Source organism: Epinephelus lanceolatus, chromosome 12, assembly GCF_041903045.1.
Source record: "Epinephelus lanceolatus isolate andai-2023 chromosome 12, ASM4190304v1, whole genome shotgun sequence".
In the NCBI taxonomy this organism is placed as follows: domain Eukaryota; kingdom Metazoa; phylum Chordata; class Actinopteri; order Perciformes; family Serranidae; genus Epinephelus; species Epinephelus lanceolatus.
Window position 1 is genome coordinate 12,471,962 of NC_135745.1, and position 14,673 is coordinate 12,486,634.

The following is a 14,673-nucleotide window of genomic DNA, read 5'->3' on the forward strand; positions in this document are numbered from 1 at the left end:
TTATCCATTCAGCTTTAACAGTAGTTGCTGCATGCAAGTGTTGGTGATATAAATACCAGAGAGCACTCACTCTGAACTGTGCTGGTTAACAGTTTCAGGTACAGTGAATTTCCAATTAGCTCATCAAGCCCGTACAACTGAACTGTGGCAGGAGGAGGAGAGAGAAATGCTTTCTGCTTAGTCACTGAAACAGCCAGCCGCTCACCAGAGTCTCTGAGGACGTGCCGCTGTTGCCTTGTCTCCTCTGCTAATGAGTGACCTAATGAGTTTAGGGAAATTACAGCACGCTCAGCAATTTCTCGCCCTTCTTTCCTACTTACTGCATCTCAGCTGGACTTTTTTCAGGTGTAAAACTCACTTTCTGAGAACTTCACTGCAGTGTAGTTCAATTGAGAATACGTTCTTTTCCATTTGAGACATGCAGGTATAGACCTTCCTCCTCTGTGGTGTGGTTCTAAAGGTTCTCTGTGTTTCTGTCTGTAGGTTTGACCTGGGAAGATGACACCACCCAGCAGTTTCTGTCCAAGGAGTTATCCAAATTGAGGAGGATTCCCCTCAGGTCACAGCAGAATGGAGCTGTCTACAACCCTGACAGCAGGTCAGATATTTACCCAGTTTACCCATTAGTAGCTCTGGACCATTGGGTTCTGTTGAGATGTGCCACTGCCCCATTATGGTCCATGAGTGTTAGGGGAGCCTTATGTTGCTCTTTGGTGGGTCTAATGCAAGTCGGACAGGTTCACAACAATAAAGACAGACTTATTTTAAACCTAACAAGTTAGCCACCCTATCCCCAGGTTAAGTCAAAACTAAGAGCCATGTTCAAATGTTTCGTTGGTGCACCTGAGGCCTTTAATATGAGGTAAGCAAGGTAACTTTAGGTTTAACCCCGTGTTTTCAGAGGTACAGTGGTGGTTCACTTCTTACCAGGGTACATCACCTTGGTAACATTAGCCGCGTTTCCACCAAACACTTACAGTACCCTAAGATCCATACATAATCCATACGGATATTTTCCTGAATCATACATCCTTGTTGCAGTTCTATTGCAGATGGTACTCTTAATCTAGGCAGGGTTGTTACCAGATGGTAATAGCCATCCAGCTCTTACTGTATTTCTTCTTAACTGATGATGTAGAGGAACATCTGCACCTCCACCGAACAGGGTTGCACAACTATTTCAGAACAAAAAAGAACAGACTGGGTTTTTTTTTTGTTCGTTTTTTTTTGGATCAATTTTTTATTTTATTTTATTTTCAAGTGGACTGGCGATAAAATAATGTTGTACAGCATAGTTGCAATATACACATACAATATATCCATTAAATCCATAAGTAAATCAATAAAACCATCTTTCAACAACATCATCAGCAACATCCGTTGGCCTTATCTGTTGTTATTCACCTGAGCTTAAACCCTGTGATCCGAAGCTGCTATCTCATTCTAAACCCTAAACCACATGTCTTAAAGGTAACACAGAATATAGTACAACAACTACAAAAAAAAAAGAACAGACTGTTGAGAGCAGAGCAACACTCCAACCTCCAGATTTTATATGAGGGATATAGATTCTCTTTGGAAAGTAGCTGCCACTTCCACAAGGGTCTGATGAAACAGCCCCTTCCACCCCTTACATTAAGGGGCACCCTTTATTATTGCAGAGGGTGGGTATTTGTTCACAAGTCTGTTTGACACCATCAGGTTGCAGCTGAAAGAGTAAGACTAAAATAGAATACATCTAAACAACACATTAATTTAATGGAATACAAATACATTAATAGTTGGATCTACTTGTGGCAGTGATATTATAAGCCGAGTTACTTCAGCATTCACACAGTCTGTAATTTTTTTGTCAGCTGTCTTTCTTGCATTTGAAGCTGTTAGCCTGATTATGTGTTTAAGTTCTTTGTTGTCTACTTTTTCATATTGCACTTTGTTTGTAAAGTATGCTGCCCTGCTGCCAGTAGATTTGTCCATGTGTACGCATGACCATATGCTACAGCATTGCCCCTTTCATGTGAATGCGCTTACTGCTAGATTGGGATTATGGTTGTTAGGTTTATTGAAGACAGATTACCAAAAGATATCCTGGGTATGTTGAACTTGCATCGTATTACAGGCCTCTGCGTACCAGACAAAATGACAAATGACAAAAAAGAGGAAAACATGGCTCATGACTTGTGGTTTGCTAAAAATATTGTGAAGCTATAACAAAAGAAAGCGGTTTTGGAGAGCACAGTAACGTGTTGGAAATACACAGCAGTGTATATTAATTAAATTGTGTGATGGCTGTACTGGTGTACAGTCATACAGTGATGTGCACTTTCCTTCCTGTTTCTCTCCCACAGGCCTGCAGCTGAAGCGATGGACCCAGTAGACCAGAGGGTGAAGCCGGTGGAGGTGGAGCTCAGCAGAAATCTGCAGATGTACCTCCAACGTCTCGGCCTCCTTCCCAAGACGTCGTCTGCCTCCGGTCTGAGCACCCCTGACAAGGTGAGGGATATCTGGATGATACGTTTGCCTCTATTGGATCTCTGTGAGTCTCTGTGTTGTGGTATTGCAGGCTTTTTGTTTTATCAGTTTTTTATCACAATATATTGATACTGTTTGGCATATATAATATTAAATTTATATGCAGCCAATTATTTTAATATTATTCACAAAAAAAAATGTAATACCACCATAGTATTTCTTTATCACCTCAGTTTTAACTAGATTTCTGCACTGTTTTTACGTTTATGATTAAGATCTGACCAATTCAACTTTTTATTCACAAGTGTTTATTAAACATTTTCTGAATATAAAGCATTCAACACTCAGCGGTAGTTGTTAAAGGATGAGTAGGATTGAATTGTAAAATTTTAACACTATTGTATGTTCTTCAAGCACAACACCAGGGATTCAATGTTTTATGCAGAAACACACTTTTCACACAAATGTATTAAATTTAAAGATTACAAAACATCAAGAGACTAAGTTTTATAGCTTATCGCTAATAGCTTCAAAACAAAATGTGGCATTTTTCCTTATTGTACTAAATATAGTCATTCTTTTGGCTCAAATGGGTGTTGTGGGCAAGGCTGTAAATCAGTGAGCAAGACTGTTTTGTGGCAGTTCATAGGTATTTAATTCAATGGATTTGCCAGAAATTCAAATTCCTATCTGTTTATTTTATCCATTAATGACTGATTATAGTACAGTAAATTGAATAATATTATATTATATTGTGCCTTCATGATGTACAGGGATACAGTTAAGTTTTTATCCATGTTGTTCTATACTGCCAATGATGCATAACCATGTAAAAACGTATGATTGACGATCAGTAAGCTTTTATAAACTTCAGCTCCTGTTGCTTCCTGTTTCAAATTTGAGAGGGCGAAGAGCAGGTGGGGCATTTGTTTTTACCCCAGCGTCTGCATGTTGCCCCACCCTCCTCTCACAGCCACCTGCCTCTGTTGAAAAAGAAAGTGCTTACACATACACATGCAGTACACACTCACACACACTCAACCAGCAACTCCCCAGCCATACAAAAACTCACACAAACCCACGCACCTTCACAACGGGGGGTCTGGTGTCATCTTTCGTTGTCACTCTGCTCTCGCTTCCCCATCCTAACTGATGGCTTCTCCCAGCATGACCGTTATGAGCTGAATAATACCAGCTGAGAGTTCAGGAGTTCACCGCTCTAATTAATAACTCTCCACGTGACTGGTTCCTCCACCGTGTCCGCCGCTCAGAGTGAGGGGAGCGGAGCGCGGCTGAATGGCAGAGGCCTTCCTCCCGTTGGGGGGATTGTACCTCACAGAGCACGATGGCGTGGAGCCTGCAGGCGTCGCTCCGGGCTCGTGGCCTTTTCTCCCCAGGTTCACGTGTTTGGTGGAAGCGAAAAGGAGCAGCATGACTGAAGGGGTCCCCGAGGGCACAAGTGGAATAAACTGCACCGACTGCGTGACATAGATGAATAAAGATACAGACAGTGACAAATACCAGAAGGGGCCTCGCACATACAAATCATAAAGAAGTATGAGGGCTGTGAGGAGCTTTACTGTCTATGTTGCTATTGTTATGATAATTTTACCGTTAGTCAGGCTTGTGCCATTTCTGTGCTCCCAGGTGGGCGTTAATGGAGCCGGCAGTGACAATTTGCCTTTGTTGTTGCTGATGGATTTGTTAATATGATTGCATAAATGGATTAATAACTTGTTTTTCCAAAATGGGCTTTATTTCCATGTCAATAATCATTTTGTTGAGATGTTGGATGAAAGTCATTAATATTAAAACAAAATATGGCTCCTTTATAAAAATGCTGTGACTAAATCAAGTGGGAGCACATATTGTTTCCCCCCAGTTTACATATATGCACATGTCTATTCTCTTTTAAATCTGTAGTACAGTTTTTAGTTAACAAACTACCCTCTGCACCCTTCTGTGTGCCAGCTCTGGTAGTTACCAGCTAAGCTTTGCAATGTACCCCGGTTTTAACAGATCTGGGAAAAACGCACCTTGGACATAGAACAATCTCCAAAAAACCCCTAAAATTAGAAACACTTATATCCATCAGTGAATTTGAGGGCATCATAAAGAATGTGTTGACAGAGACATGTGCTTGTTTTTCTTGAGAGGCTACTATGTCTGAATTATTTTGGATGTTAGTATTATATGTTGTATTTGTTGCATTTTAAATGTGTTTTGATTGGCTGCTACCTTGGCCTGGTCTCTCGTAAAAAAAAAAAAAAAAATCTCAATGGGACTTCCTGGTTAAATAAAGGTTGAATAAATGTTAATCCTACCAACCTTCCCTCATCCTTATACATCTTAAAATTTGTTTTTGTATATCTTTTTTTAATTGAATTATATTAATTTACAGAATAAATTGTCACATCTCTTGGTATATTAAATACATAAACCTTACATATGATATATATTTTTTAAAAATCTACATCTATTTTTTTGACTAGGCGTTATATTTTGACCAGTAGTATTTGTAAGAAATTTAGAAATGGAGCACAAACACAATATAATGTCGTAAAATAGCAGAGTAACCCAAAGCCACTCTGGCAGGATGACTTTGCATCGTTTTACCTCAGCAACATCTTTTGCATTCACATGCATATCATATCTACACTCATTATTTAAGGACTGTATTTAGACAGTGACATGTCAGGAAACAAGGGGAGAAAGATGGGGAATGACAAGCAACAAGGCCATACTTAAACCAGGCTTGTTGCGATTCATAGTCAGTATCTTAAACCCCTTGGCCAACAACAGTGCCAATAAAACATCAGATCTGTGTCGCATGAATCAGGATGTAATAATAACATAACCATACAGTTATGTTTACTGCTTAGGTTTTGAATGACTACATTTGGTTAAATGAACTCTATGTGATTATACATGCCTTTCTTGTTTCTTTCAGAGTGATCGTTTCCAGTCAGGCATCCCTGCAGACTTTTATCGCTCCAAGGCCCAGATTTCGGCTCAGAAGTCGTCTCCCTCCAGCTTTTCCTCTCTTTCATCTTTCTTACCTCTGCAGAAGCAGAGACCTCCAGCTGACCAGCTCCTTGCCACGCAAGCAGAGGGCGACCTTCTCCTTGGCGCCCTGAGGCAGTATCTCTCCGGGCATCTGTCCCTCCATGGCGTGGAGATGAGCCCCGAGGAGCAGGCGGGCCCCTCGCCCCGCCTGAGGCCCCTCTACAGCGACGGAATAGAAAACTCTGGGCTCAAAAAGGAGACCTCAAAATCCAGGCTTCTGAAGTTGGGAAGAACTCAAGGGGATTCAGTCAAGGACCCTCTGACGTCTGTGGATGGTATGTGTGTTAAAGTGCACCATGATGGATTTCAAGCTCAGAAAATCATTAAGCAAAAGACAAAATAGAACAATTGTTGGTGCCTTCCAAAACAACTGATATTACAGTTACGGAATGACTTAAATGGGTGTTTCCTGATATGCTACCTCTATGATTAAGCTATGGTCAGGTTTAGGTCAATAAAAATCTTCTGAGTAAAAGTAGAATTCATGTTACAAAGTTATACCCAACATGTGTTTGATTTGTTAACACATTTTGTTACCAGATGTCATGCATCTGCCTGCCTGACTGTTGAAAAATAAAGCTTGTAGCTACCGTGATGTTACAAATTGGTTTATGAACCACCATTTTGAAACCTTGAGTTTGGCATTTTGACTGTCTTTGACGGTTTTTTTTTTTTTTTTTTTTTGAGCCAGAAGTAACTATATTTGAATGACAGGGTGGAGCTAGCCCTAACATTAGCTATTAGCCTGGTTAGCACGATGCATTTACAGTCTATGATCAATAATGCTAATGCTAGTTTTTGCTAGTATTCAGTGGGAAAACAGAATACCCAACAGATGGTCTCAGCTAAATGCTGAGTGAGATCTTTTAGGCGACCAAAATGTTGCAGTTCACTTTCATGAACTGAAAACTCACTGAAATAGTGACAGCTGCAGCTACGCCTATTCTCTGTGAATCTGAGGATATGCCATGGTTGCAATTACCTAACTAACTTTGCCTCCATGGTGGCCATTTGTTAACAGACAACACCCATGTGTCAGTCAAAGGGCTGCACCCTTAATTATACATAATTTTAAGCCTTAATAAAATATAAATGGGAGAGTTATATAAAAATTCATCCCCGCACACTTGTCATGAGTAGGAAAATTAGTTACAATGACCAGAAGTGTTTTTTGTTCCAGGCTGTAAACATGTTTATTTTTCGCTGTTAAGTTGTATGTATCTATTGTATCTATTGGGATTGACTTGCTCAGCCAGCCTCAAGTGGCCATTTGAGGAACTGCAGTTTTTGGCACTTATATATCTATACCAGTGAAGCAGTATTGCTGAAATGAATGAGGCGGCTGGATTTTTGACATGGTGCTATTGTCATTCAGATTACGGCCCATAACTTTTTGTGGCAGGAGCAACATCATGCTCCTTCTGTGTATGGACATTTTATGACATTATGGTCATTTTTTGCATGATTAAAAACATAATCATAGGTTGTTGACAAAACAGTCCCACCACAAGGTCCATTTAATGGCTCTTTGGGAGCTTTCAATCACATCACACTATCTGGTAGGTAATTGGAGCTACAGATTTTTCTGATATGAACTTTCAGTCTAAAGTAAACATTTTAAGCATTTCACAAACAACCAATAGTGTTCCTGCTTTTCAAGTTAAGACTGTCTTTGTTGCCGTATGGTGTAGCCTACTCTCCCTGCGTCCTGTAGCAGACACGGGTGGGGGTCGGCCTGCTCTGTGGCTGCGTGGGGATCCGAGGCAGAGCCTTCACTTCTCTTCCTCCCTTTATTTTTATTTATCCCCCCTTTGTTTAATTATTTGTTTATTATTATCATTATGACGATGATGATGATGGCGATGATGATGATGATAATGATTATTATTGTGTGTGTATGTATATGTGTGTATGTATATATACTTTTATTATTTTCATTACTATTATGATTATTATTATTATTCATTTATTTATTTATTTTTCTATTTACTTAATTTAATTCATTTGTTTGTTTATTTTCTCTTTCGCCTCCCCCCCTTCAATGCCTATGATGGTGATGTTGTTGTTAATTATTACTTCTTTTTATTATCATCATTAGTATCATTACTACTATTATTATGTATGTCGTTGTCACCATTTATATTTGTCGTTCATTAGTTACAACACACGCACACACCCACGCACTCACACACCCAGTCATTAATTGTTGTTTCGTCATGTCATATGTCTCTTTATGTATGTATGTAGCCTTATTTCAAGTGTCCTTACATGTATCTTGTCTTGTTTCACAATTAAAAAAAAAAAAAAAGCAATTAAGCTGTAAAGTGTTGGTGCAATTTTTCTCTGAATAACTTGCAATGCTGCTCGTCAAGACCCACATACAGTAGACAAAGTGTCCCCCGAAGCAGGAAAGTTATCTTGCTATGTTTTCTAAAAGAAGAAGAAAAAAAAAAGACTGTCTTTGTTTGACTCACTGTTCTCTCACCTCTGTGTCTCCTCCAGAGAGGTTCATCGAGAATGTTTTGAAGAATGTCGTCAGGCAACATGTGGACGTGGATGGCTTGACGCCTCAGGATTTGGGCCAGCTGTCCAGTCTGATAGCTGATGCTCTGCAGGTGGTTGACCATGACCAGAATCTAAACAGAGGCCTCACCCACGTTAGACCTGGACCAAGAGACTTGGAGGGAGAGCTGGAACAAGAGGAGGAGGCTGCCAGGGATGAGGAAGACGAGAAGTTACTCGAGAGCGCTCCAACACTGAAACCACAGGAGAGTACTCCTATTATGCCGGCAGCACTTCAAGGTGATTTTGTAGTGATTCATTTTGTGTTCTTAATGCAATGACATTGTTGAGAAAAAGCTGGAGAGCCTAAAGTACACATATAATTGTTTGGGTAGGATTAAACAAAGGAGCTTGCCTCAAGAGTGCAACATTAACATCAATGTGAAAATAAATAGACACCCTGTAGCTCAGTATAAACACAGCCACTTTTAGTGGTTCAGTGTCCATTGAGACCACTCTGGCTAAAAAAGGTTTATGCTCCAAGTAAAAATGCTCAACAAATAGCTTGAAAATGGCGAGAAATTATGAACCATATGGCAATGTGTGGCTTGGCTTGGAACCTGCAGACATATTATTTCTGTGGATTCTCTTTTTTGTGTCAAGTACAGAAAAAAATCTGATGTCCACAAGAGCAAATTCCCCACCAAAATTAAGTATGTAGAATTAATTTGCAATTTAAAAACGTCCTTGAAATTTGGAAAGGTGGCTTTAAGCTTTTCGTGCACATTTTTACCTCTGTGCAGTTAACCTCACAGTTTCTTTTGCTCGCTTACCATTTTTCTCACTGATGAACACAAAAATGTCTGAATACATTTATTCTCTTTGTCCCAACAGAGCGTCACGCGGATACGGAGGAGCATAATGTGAAGGACGAGGTAAGTAGTAGTTTGTGGTGAGCAAAAAAAGAAAAATGTTAAATGTCAGAGGGAAGGCTGACATTATCAGCAATTATGTAGTATTCTGCCAGGAAAAGGAAATGAACCCTACAGCCTGCAGTATTCAAAATATCTTGAAATTGTGTTTGACATTAGCTACTGTACAAAAGGTGAAGTGACTGTCCTGAGAATTTAATAGGAACTCAGTATTCTTGTGAGAAACTGACTTACAAAATACAGTTGAATGGAAAGTATATTAAGTCTAGTTTTCATAAAGTTTTGGGACTTTTGCACAGAGACTTACTTGAAGAATCCTCTAATGGTAGCACAAACACACACACCTAATGATGATTTGTGAAAATGTAATCACTAGGGTTGGGAATCTCTCTGTGATAGACGATTCGATACATATCTAGATACACGGGTTACGATACGATTCAAAAACAATATATTTTTAATACAGAACGATTCAATACGATTCAATACAGCGTAGGAACGATACAATTCGATGTGATTCGATACGATTCTATGGTTAACATTTGTTGATGTAGACATTAATCATACATTATAAAATAAAGAAGCCAATTCTAGAAAAGTGACATTCTTACAGTATTTTCAAATTTGTAAAAGACCACATCCCCAAGCATTGTTGCTGTATGGCACTGGCAAAAATAAAATAAAAAGTCAAACAACAACAAAATCACATGTCAAATGTATTTATTTTTAGACATGAACCAAAAGAAGTCTTGCTGAATGAACATCATTTTCTTGGATGGGATCAATATAAAAATGAGAAGAAGTTTTAAACTTTAAGTGAAGTGAACTTTAAGTAAAATTTAAGTGTTTTAAACCTACTTGTTGTGTTGTTTTTATGGTATTGTCTGTGTTTTTGTATGTATCTTACATAGACTTGAGTCTGGAATAAAGTTTATTATAACGCTGTACAATATAAACATAAAGCAAAATAAAATAATAACATGCAATGTAGGGGCAGAATCTGACATCTCCTGTTATTAGTTGATATCATGGATGTGATGACTAGCATATGTATATATATATATGTATATATATATATATATATATATATATATATATATATATATATGTATATGTGTGTATGTATATGTATGTGTGTGTGTGTGTGTGTGTGTGTATATATATATATATATATATATATATATATATATATATATATATATATACAGTACAGGCAGGCATCAAAACTATGAATGAACACATGTGGAGTTATGTACTTAAGAAAAAAAGGTGAAATAACTGAAAACATGTTTTATATTCTAGTTTCTTCAAAATAGCCACCCTTTGCTCTGATTACTGCTTTGCACACTCTTGGCATTCTCTCCATGAGCTTCAAGAGGTAGTCACCTGAAATGGTTTCCACTTCACAGGTGTGCCTTATTAGGGTTAATTAGTGGAATTTCTTGCTTTATCAATGGGGTTGGGACCATCAGTTGTGTTGTGCAGAAGTCAGGTTAATACACAGCCGACAGCCCTATTGGACAACTGTTAAAATTCATATTATGGCAAGAACCAATCAGCTAACTAAAGAAAAACGAGTGGCCATCATTACTTTAAGAAATGAAGGTCAGTCAGTCTGGAAAATTGCAAAAACTTTAAATGTGTCCCCAAGTGGAGTCGCAAAAACCATCAAGCGCTACAACGAAACTGGCACACATGAGGACCGACCCAGGAAAGGAAGACCAAGAGTCACCTCTGCTTCTGAGGATAAGTTCATCCGAGTCACCAGCCTCAGAAATGACAAGTTAACAGCAGCTCAGATCAGAGACCAGATGAATGCCACACAGAGTTCTAGCAGCAGACCCATCTCTAGAACAACTGTTAAGAGGAGACTGCGCGAATCAGGCCTTCATGGTCAAATAGCTGCTAGGAAACCACTGCTAAGGAGAGGCAACAAGCAGAAGAGATTTGTTTGGGCCAAGAAACACAAGGAATGGACATTAGAGCAGTGGAAATCTGTGCTTTGGTCTGATGAGTCCAAATTTGAGATCTTTGGTTCCAACCGCCGTGTCTTTGTGAGACGCAGAAAAGGTGAACGGATGGATTCCACATGCCTGGTTCCCACTGTGAAGCATGGAGGAGGAGGTGTGATGGTGTGGGGGTGTTTTGCTGGTGACACTGTTGGGGATTTATTCAAAATTGAAGGCACACTGAACCAGCATGGCTACCACAGCATCCTGCAGCGACATGCCATCCCATCCGGTTTGCGTTTAGTTGGACGATCATTTATTTTTCAACAGGACAATGACCCCAAACACACCTCCAGGCTGTGTAAGGGCTATTTGACCAAGAAGGAGAGTGATGGAGTGCTGCGGCAGATGACCTGGCCTCCACAGTCACCAGACCTGAACCCAATCGAGATGGTTTGGGGTGAGCTGGACCGCAGAGTGAAGGCAAAGGGGCCAACAAGTGCTAAACACCTCTGGGAACTCCTTCAAGACTGTTGGAAAACCATTTCAGGTGACTACCTCTTGAAGCTCATGGAGAGAATGCCAAGAGTGTGCAAAGCAGTAATCAGAGCAAAGGGTGGCTATTTTGAAGAAACTAGAATATAAAACATGTTTTCAGTTATTTCACCTTTTTTTGTTAAGTACATAACTCCACATGTGTTCATTCATAGTTTTGATGCCTTCAGTGAGAATCTACAATGTAAATAGTCATGAAAATAAAGAAAACGCATTGAATGAGAAGGTGTGTCCAAACTTTTGGCCTGTACTGTATATATATATATATATATATATATATATATATATATATATATATATATATAGGCCCAACGGACTAGACTGCTTCACAGCTGGGAGCCATCCACTGGTGAAACGCCTCATGTGGGGGTTCTGCAGGTTGAGGCCCCCTTTAGTGGGACCTCCAGACCATGCTGAATGGTCTCACAGGCCTGCCTTTCAAGTCTCTGTATCAGGTGGACCTGGGCCGGGGCACCCACTAGCTCACCTGGTAGAGTGGGCGCCCCATGTACAAAGGCCATGTCCTTGCTGCAGCAGCTGCAGGTTCGATTTCAACACCAGGCCCTTTGTTGCATGTCATCGCCTCTCTTTCTCTCCATTTCTAAAGTAGTTCTAAAGCAATGAGCAGCAAGGCAACAAAGTCCTTTTCATAACATCTAAAAGGCACTAAGAAAAGAGTCATAAGGCAATATAGAAAGACACACTTAGAATGTAAAAGAGTAAAATAAAATAGAAGATAAAAATGACGTAGAATAGAATTACAGATAGGATGATAAAGGAGGAGAATGAAAATTAAAGTGCAGTTGCAGTGTAGTGCGAGTTATGGTTTCAGTCTTTCCACCACTTGTTGAACCTGGCCTCAGGGATTGACTTCCATTAACCATTAGATCTTCAGTTAGGTCCAGCACTGATGTTGGGTGAAAAGGTCTGGCTCTCAATCTGTGTTGCAGTTCATCCTGAAGGTGTTGGATTGGGTTGAGGTCACGGCTCTGTGTAGACTAGTCAAGTGTATCCACACCAAACTGGGAAAACCAATTCTTACAAATAAAAACTGGAAGCCCACGATTGTCTAAAATAGTGGTTTCCAACATTTCCTCAAGGCACCACTTTTAATATCACTGAGTAAACTGACGACCTCTGAATAAGTCTTGTATTTTATGAATATTTCATTTTATATTCACTGCATATAAATAACAAGACTACAGTTGATAACCAAGAACAAGTAATCCAAATATTAAATGCAATAACAGCCAGAAGTTTTTTGTGTTAAATGGACTTGAATGAATATTAATCAGATTTTTTCCTGTAAATATTTTGAAGAACGTTTTGTATAATTCTCTGTATTATGTTTTTTTTGTTTGTTTGTTTTGTTTTCTTTTTTAATCATACATACCTAATTGTTTGTAGTTCTATAGTTGATAGTTCTATCAGCTCCTTCTCGAGTGTAGGATGAGGCTCTTGAGCAGAGAGTAAAGGCTCTGTGAATATAACTTGTGTTCAGGTCCTCACTGTGCCCTTTGCATTCTAAATAATAAGCTAATCCTTGAAAATAACAATTTCATTCAGTTTTCTTCGCAGAAATGAATGAAATGCTGAGATAGAAGCTTGCTATAAAGACCTCTTATTATCAAGAAGGCCTTGCGATCCTCTGAAGCTTTGGTGACCTCAACTTGGGGGTCCACATGAGACTTTTATTTACACTCAGCCACATACACTGTATACATTTGTCTTGGTTTTCCCAGCTACGTGTAAATCTGCCCTCTCCCAGGCCAGGAGAAGAAGGTGGTGATGAACCTGAAGGTGTTTGATAAACTAACACAAATGCATGAATTGCATTTGATTGCATGTGTAGAAATTGCTGGAACTCTTCATCTTCTTGGTTTAACGAGACAGTGGATGTAAAAAAAAAAAGGCAGGCTATCGATGTGAGGTAGTGTAGTTTCCTCGTTTCCTAGTGCAACTAGAAGATGTCAATCAAGAGATAGCAGACACTCACACAGTGCAGAGAGGTCTAATCAGGCACAATAAGTGGAAACAGCTGTGGGGGGAGATGTGTTGAGGCTTCAGAAGCTTAAAATGGATGTCTATAGTCAGACCTTTTTTTTCTTACTCTGATTTCAGGCCTAAAATGCTGTTTGTCTTCAGCTTTTTTAACTGTATCAGCTGAAATAGTCAGTATCATTTTGTAACTGTAGTTCATGTGTTTTGTTTTTTTCAGCCTGAGAGTGGAACCCTCTTCACCAAACTTCTCGCCTACCTGGACAAAACTTCCTTCGGCGCCTCTCCTTCAGCAAGAAATCGTGACAACGTTGCCATGGGAACACCCAAAGGCCAACAGGTGGGCCTGGAAAATGTCCAGAGCCGGACCAGCGAGGCAGGGGTGAAGGTGCAGAAGAAGGACGGCACCCAGTCTGTGGAGGAGGTGTCGGAGGTGCAGGGCTGGATCAAGGAGGTGGTGCCCCCTCCTGCTTCGCTTGTGTATGAGGAGCCGCACAAGAAGACGATGCACGTTCCGGAACTCCAGCTGGACGTCAAAGTGGGCAGGAAGAAGGCAGACGATGATGTGTTCGGCTATGTCATCACTGACACAGAGTGAGTATGAAGCTACTGACACATGGGTGGCAGTAATGGTTAAATATTGATTAAAGCCTGACTGATCCATGATCTTTGAGTGTGATACCAGTGCTGATAGTTAAGAGGTAAAATATCTGATACACTGGGCAATATTTGAATGCATAAAAACTTTTTAATGAGGTTCCTTTAATGTGGTTTTATTAAAAATGGTCATGTGTAAGCATGAGTTTAATTTAAATTTAGTAAATCATAGCTTTGTGAATCCTTCAAACTCTGAAAGGGTAGAAAGCGTAGCCTTCTCACACCGAGCTGCAGTGACAGAAATGGAAATAGTCTCAGTGCAGGCGCACAGTTGTAACGAGACAGATTAGATGCAAAGTTCTGACATTTTGGCAGCGTGGCAGAGGTGACGGCTGATAGCAGGAACCTCCTGGTGGTTTCAGTGTATCACCTCCTCTTGTGGCCGGGGGTGAAGAGGAGGAGGAGGAAGACAGGGTGATTCATCACAGCTGGAGGAAAACACCTGCTCCCCAACCCACACATACTGTACATATGGCCACCTTGACATGCTTTTTTTTCTGGCCACCTTTTAACCCTTTAACTTATAAATGCATTTTCTCTTG

General features: G+C 39.9%; 1 protein-coding gene across 2 annotated transcripts in view; it reads left to right on the top strand.

Annotated features, from left to right (window-relative positions):
* Nucleotides 1–14,673, top strand: part of LOC117272151 (receptor-type tyrosine-protein phosphatase N2-like) — a 315,897-nt gene that overhangs the window by 81,348 nt on the left and 219,876 nt on the right. Inside the window, exons 4-9 of one of the 2 annotated variants that reach the window (XM_078172961.1) lie at nucleotides 484–598; nucleotides 2,349–2,493; nucleotides 5,423–5,813; nucleotides 8,041–8,340; nucleotides 8,935–8,975; nucleotides 13,695–14,068. In XM_078172961.1, coding sequence (XP_078029087.1) covers nucleotides 484–598; nucleotides 2,349–2,493; nucleotides 5,423–5,813; nucleotides 8,041–8,340; nucleotides 8,935–8,975; nucleotides 13,695–14,068 — 1,366 coding nt within the window. The remainder of the gene's footprint in view (nucleotides 1–483; nucleotides 599–2,348; nucleotides 2,494–5,422; nucleotides 5,814–8,040; nucleotides 8,341–8,934; nucleotides 8,976–13,694; nucleotides 14,069–14,673) is intronic. The other variant, XM_078172962.1, reaches the window with a different exon arrangement.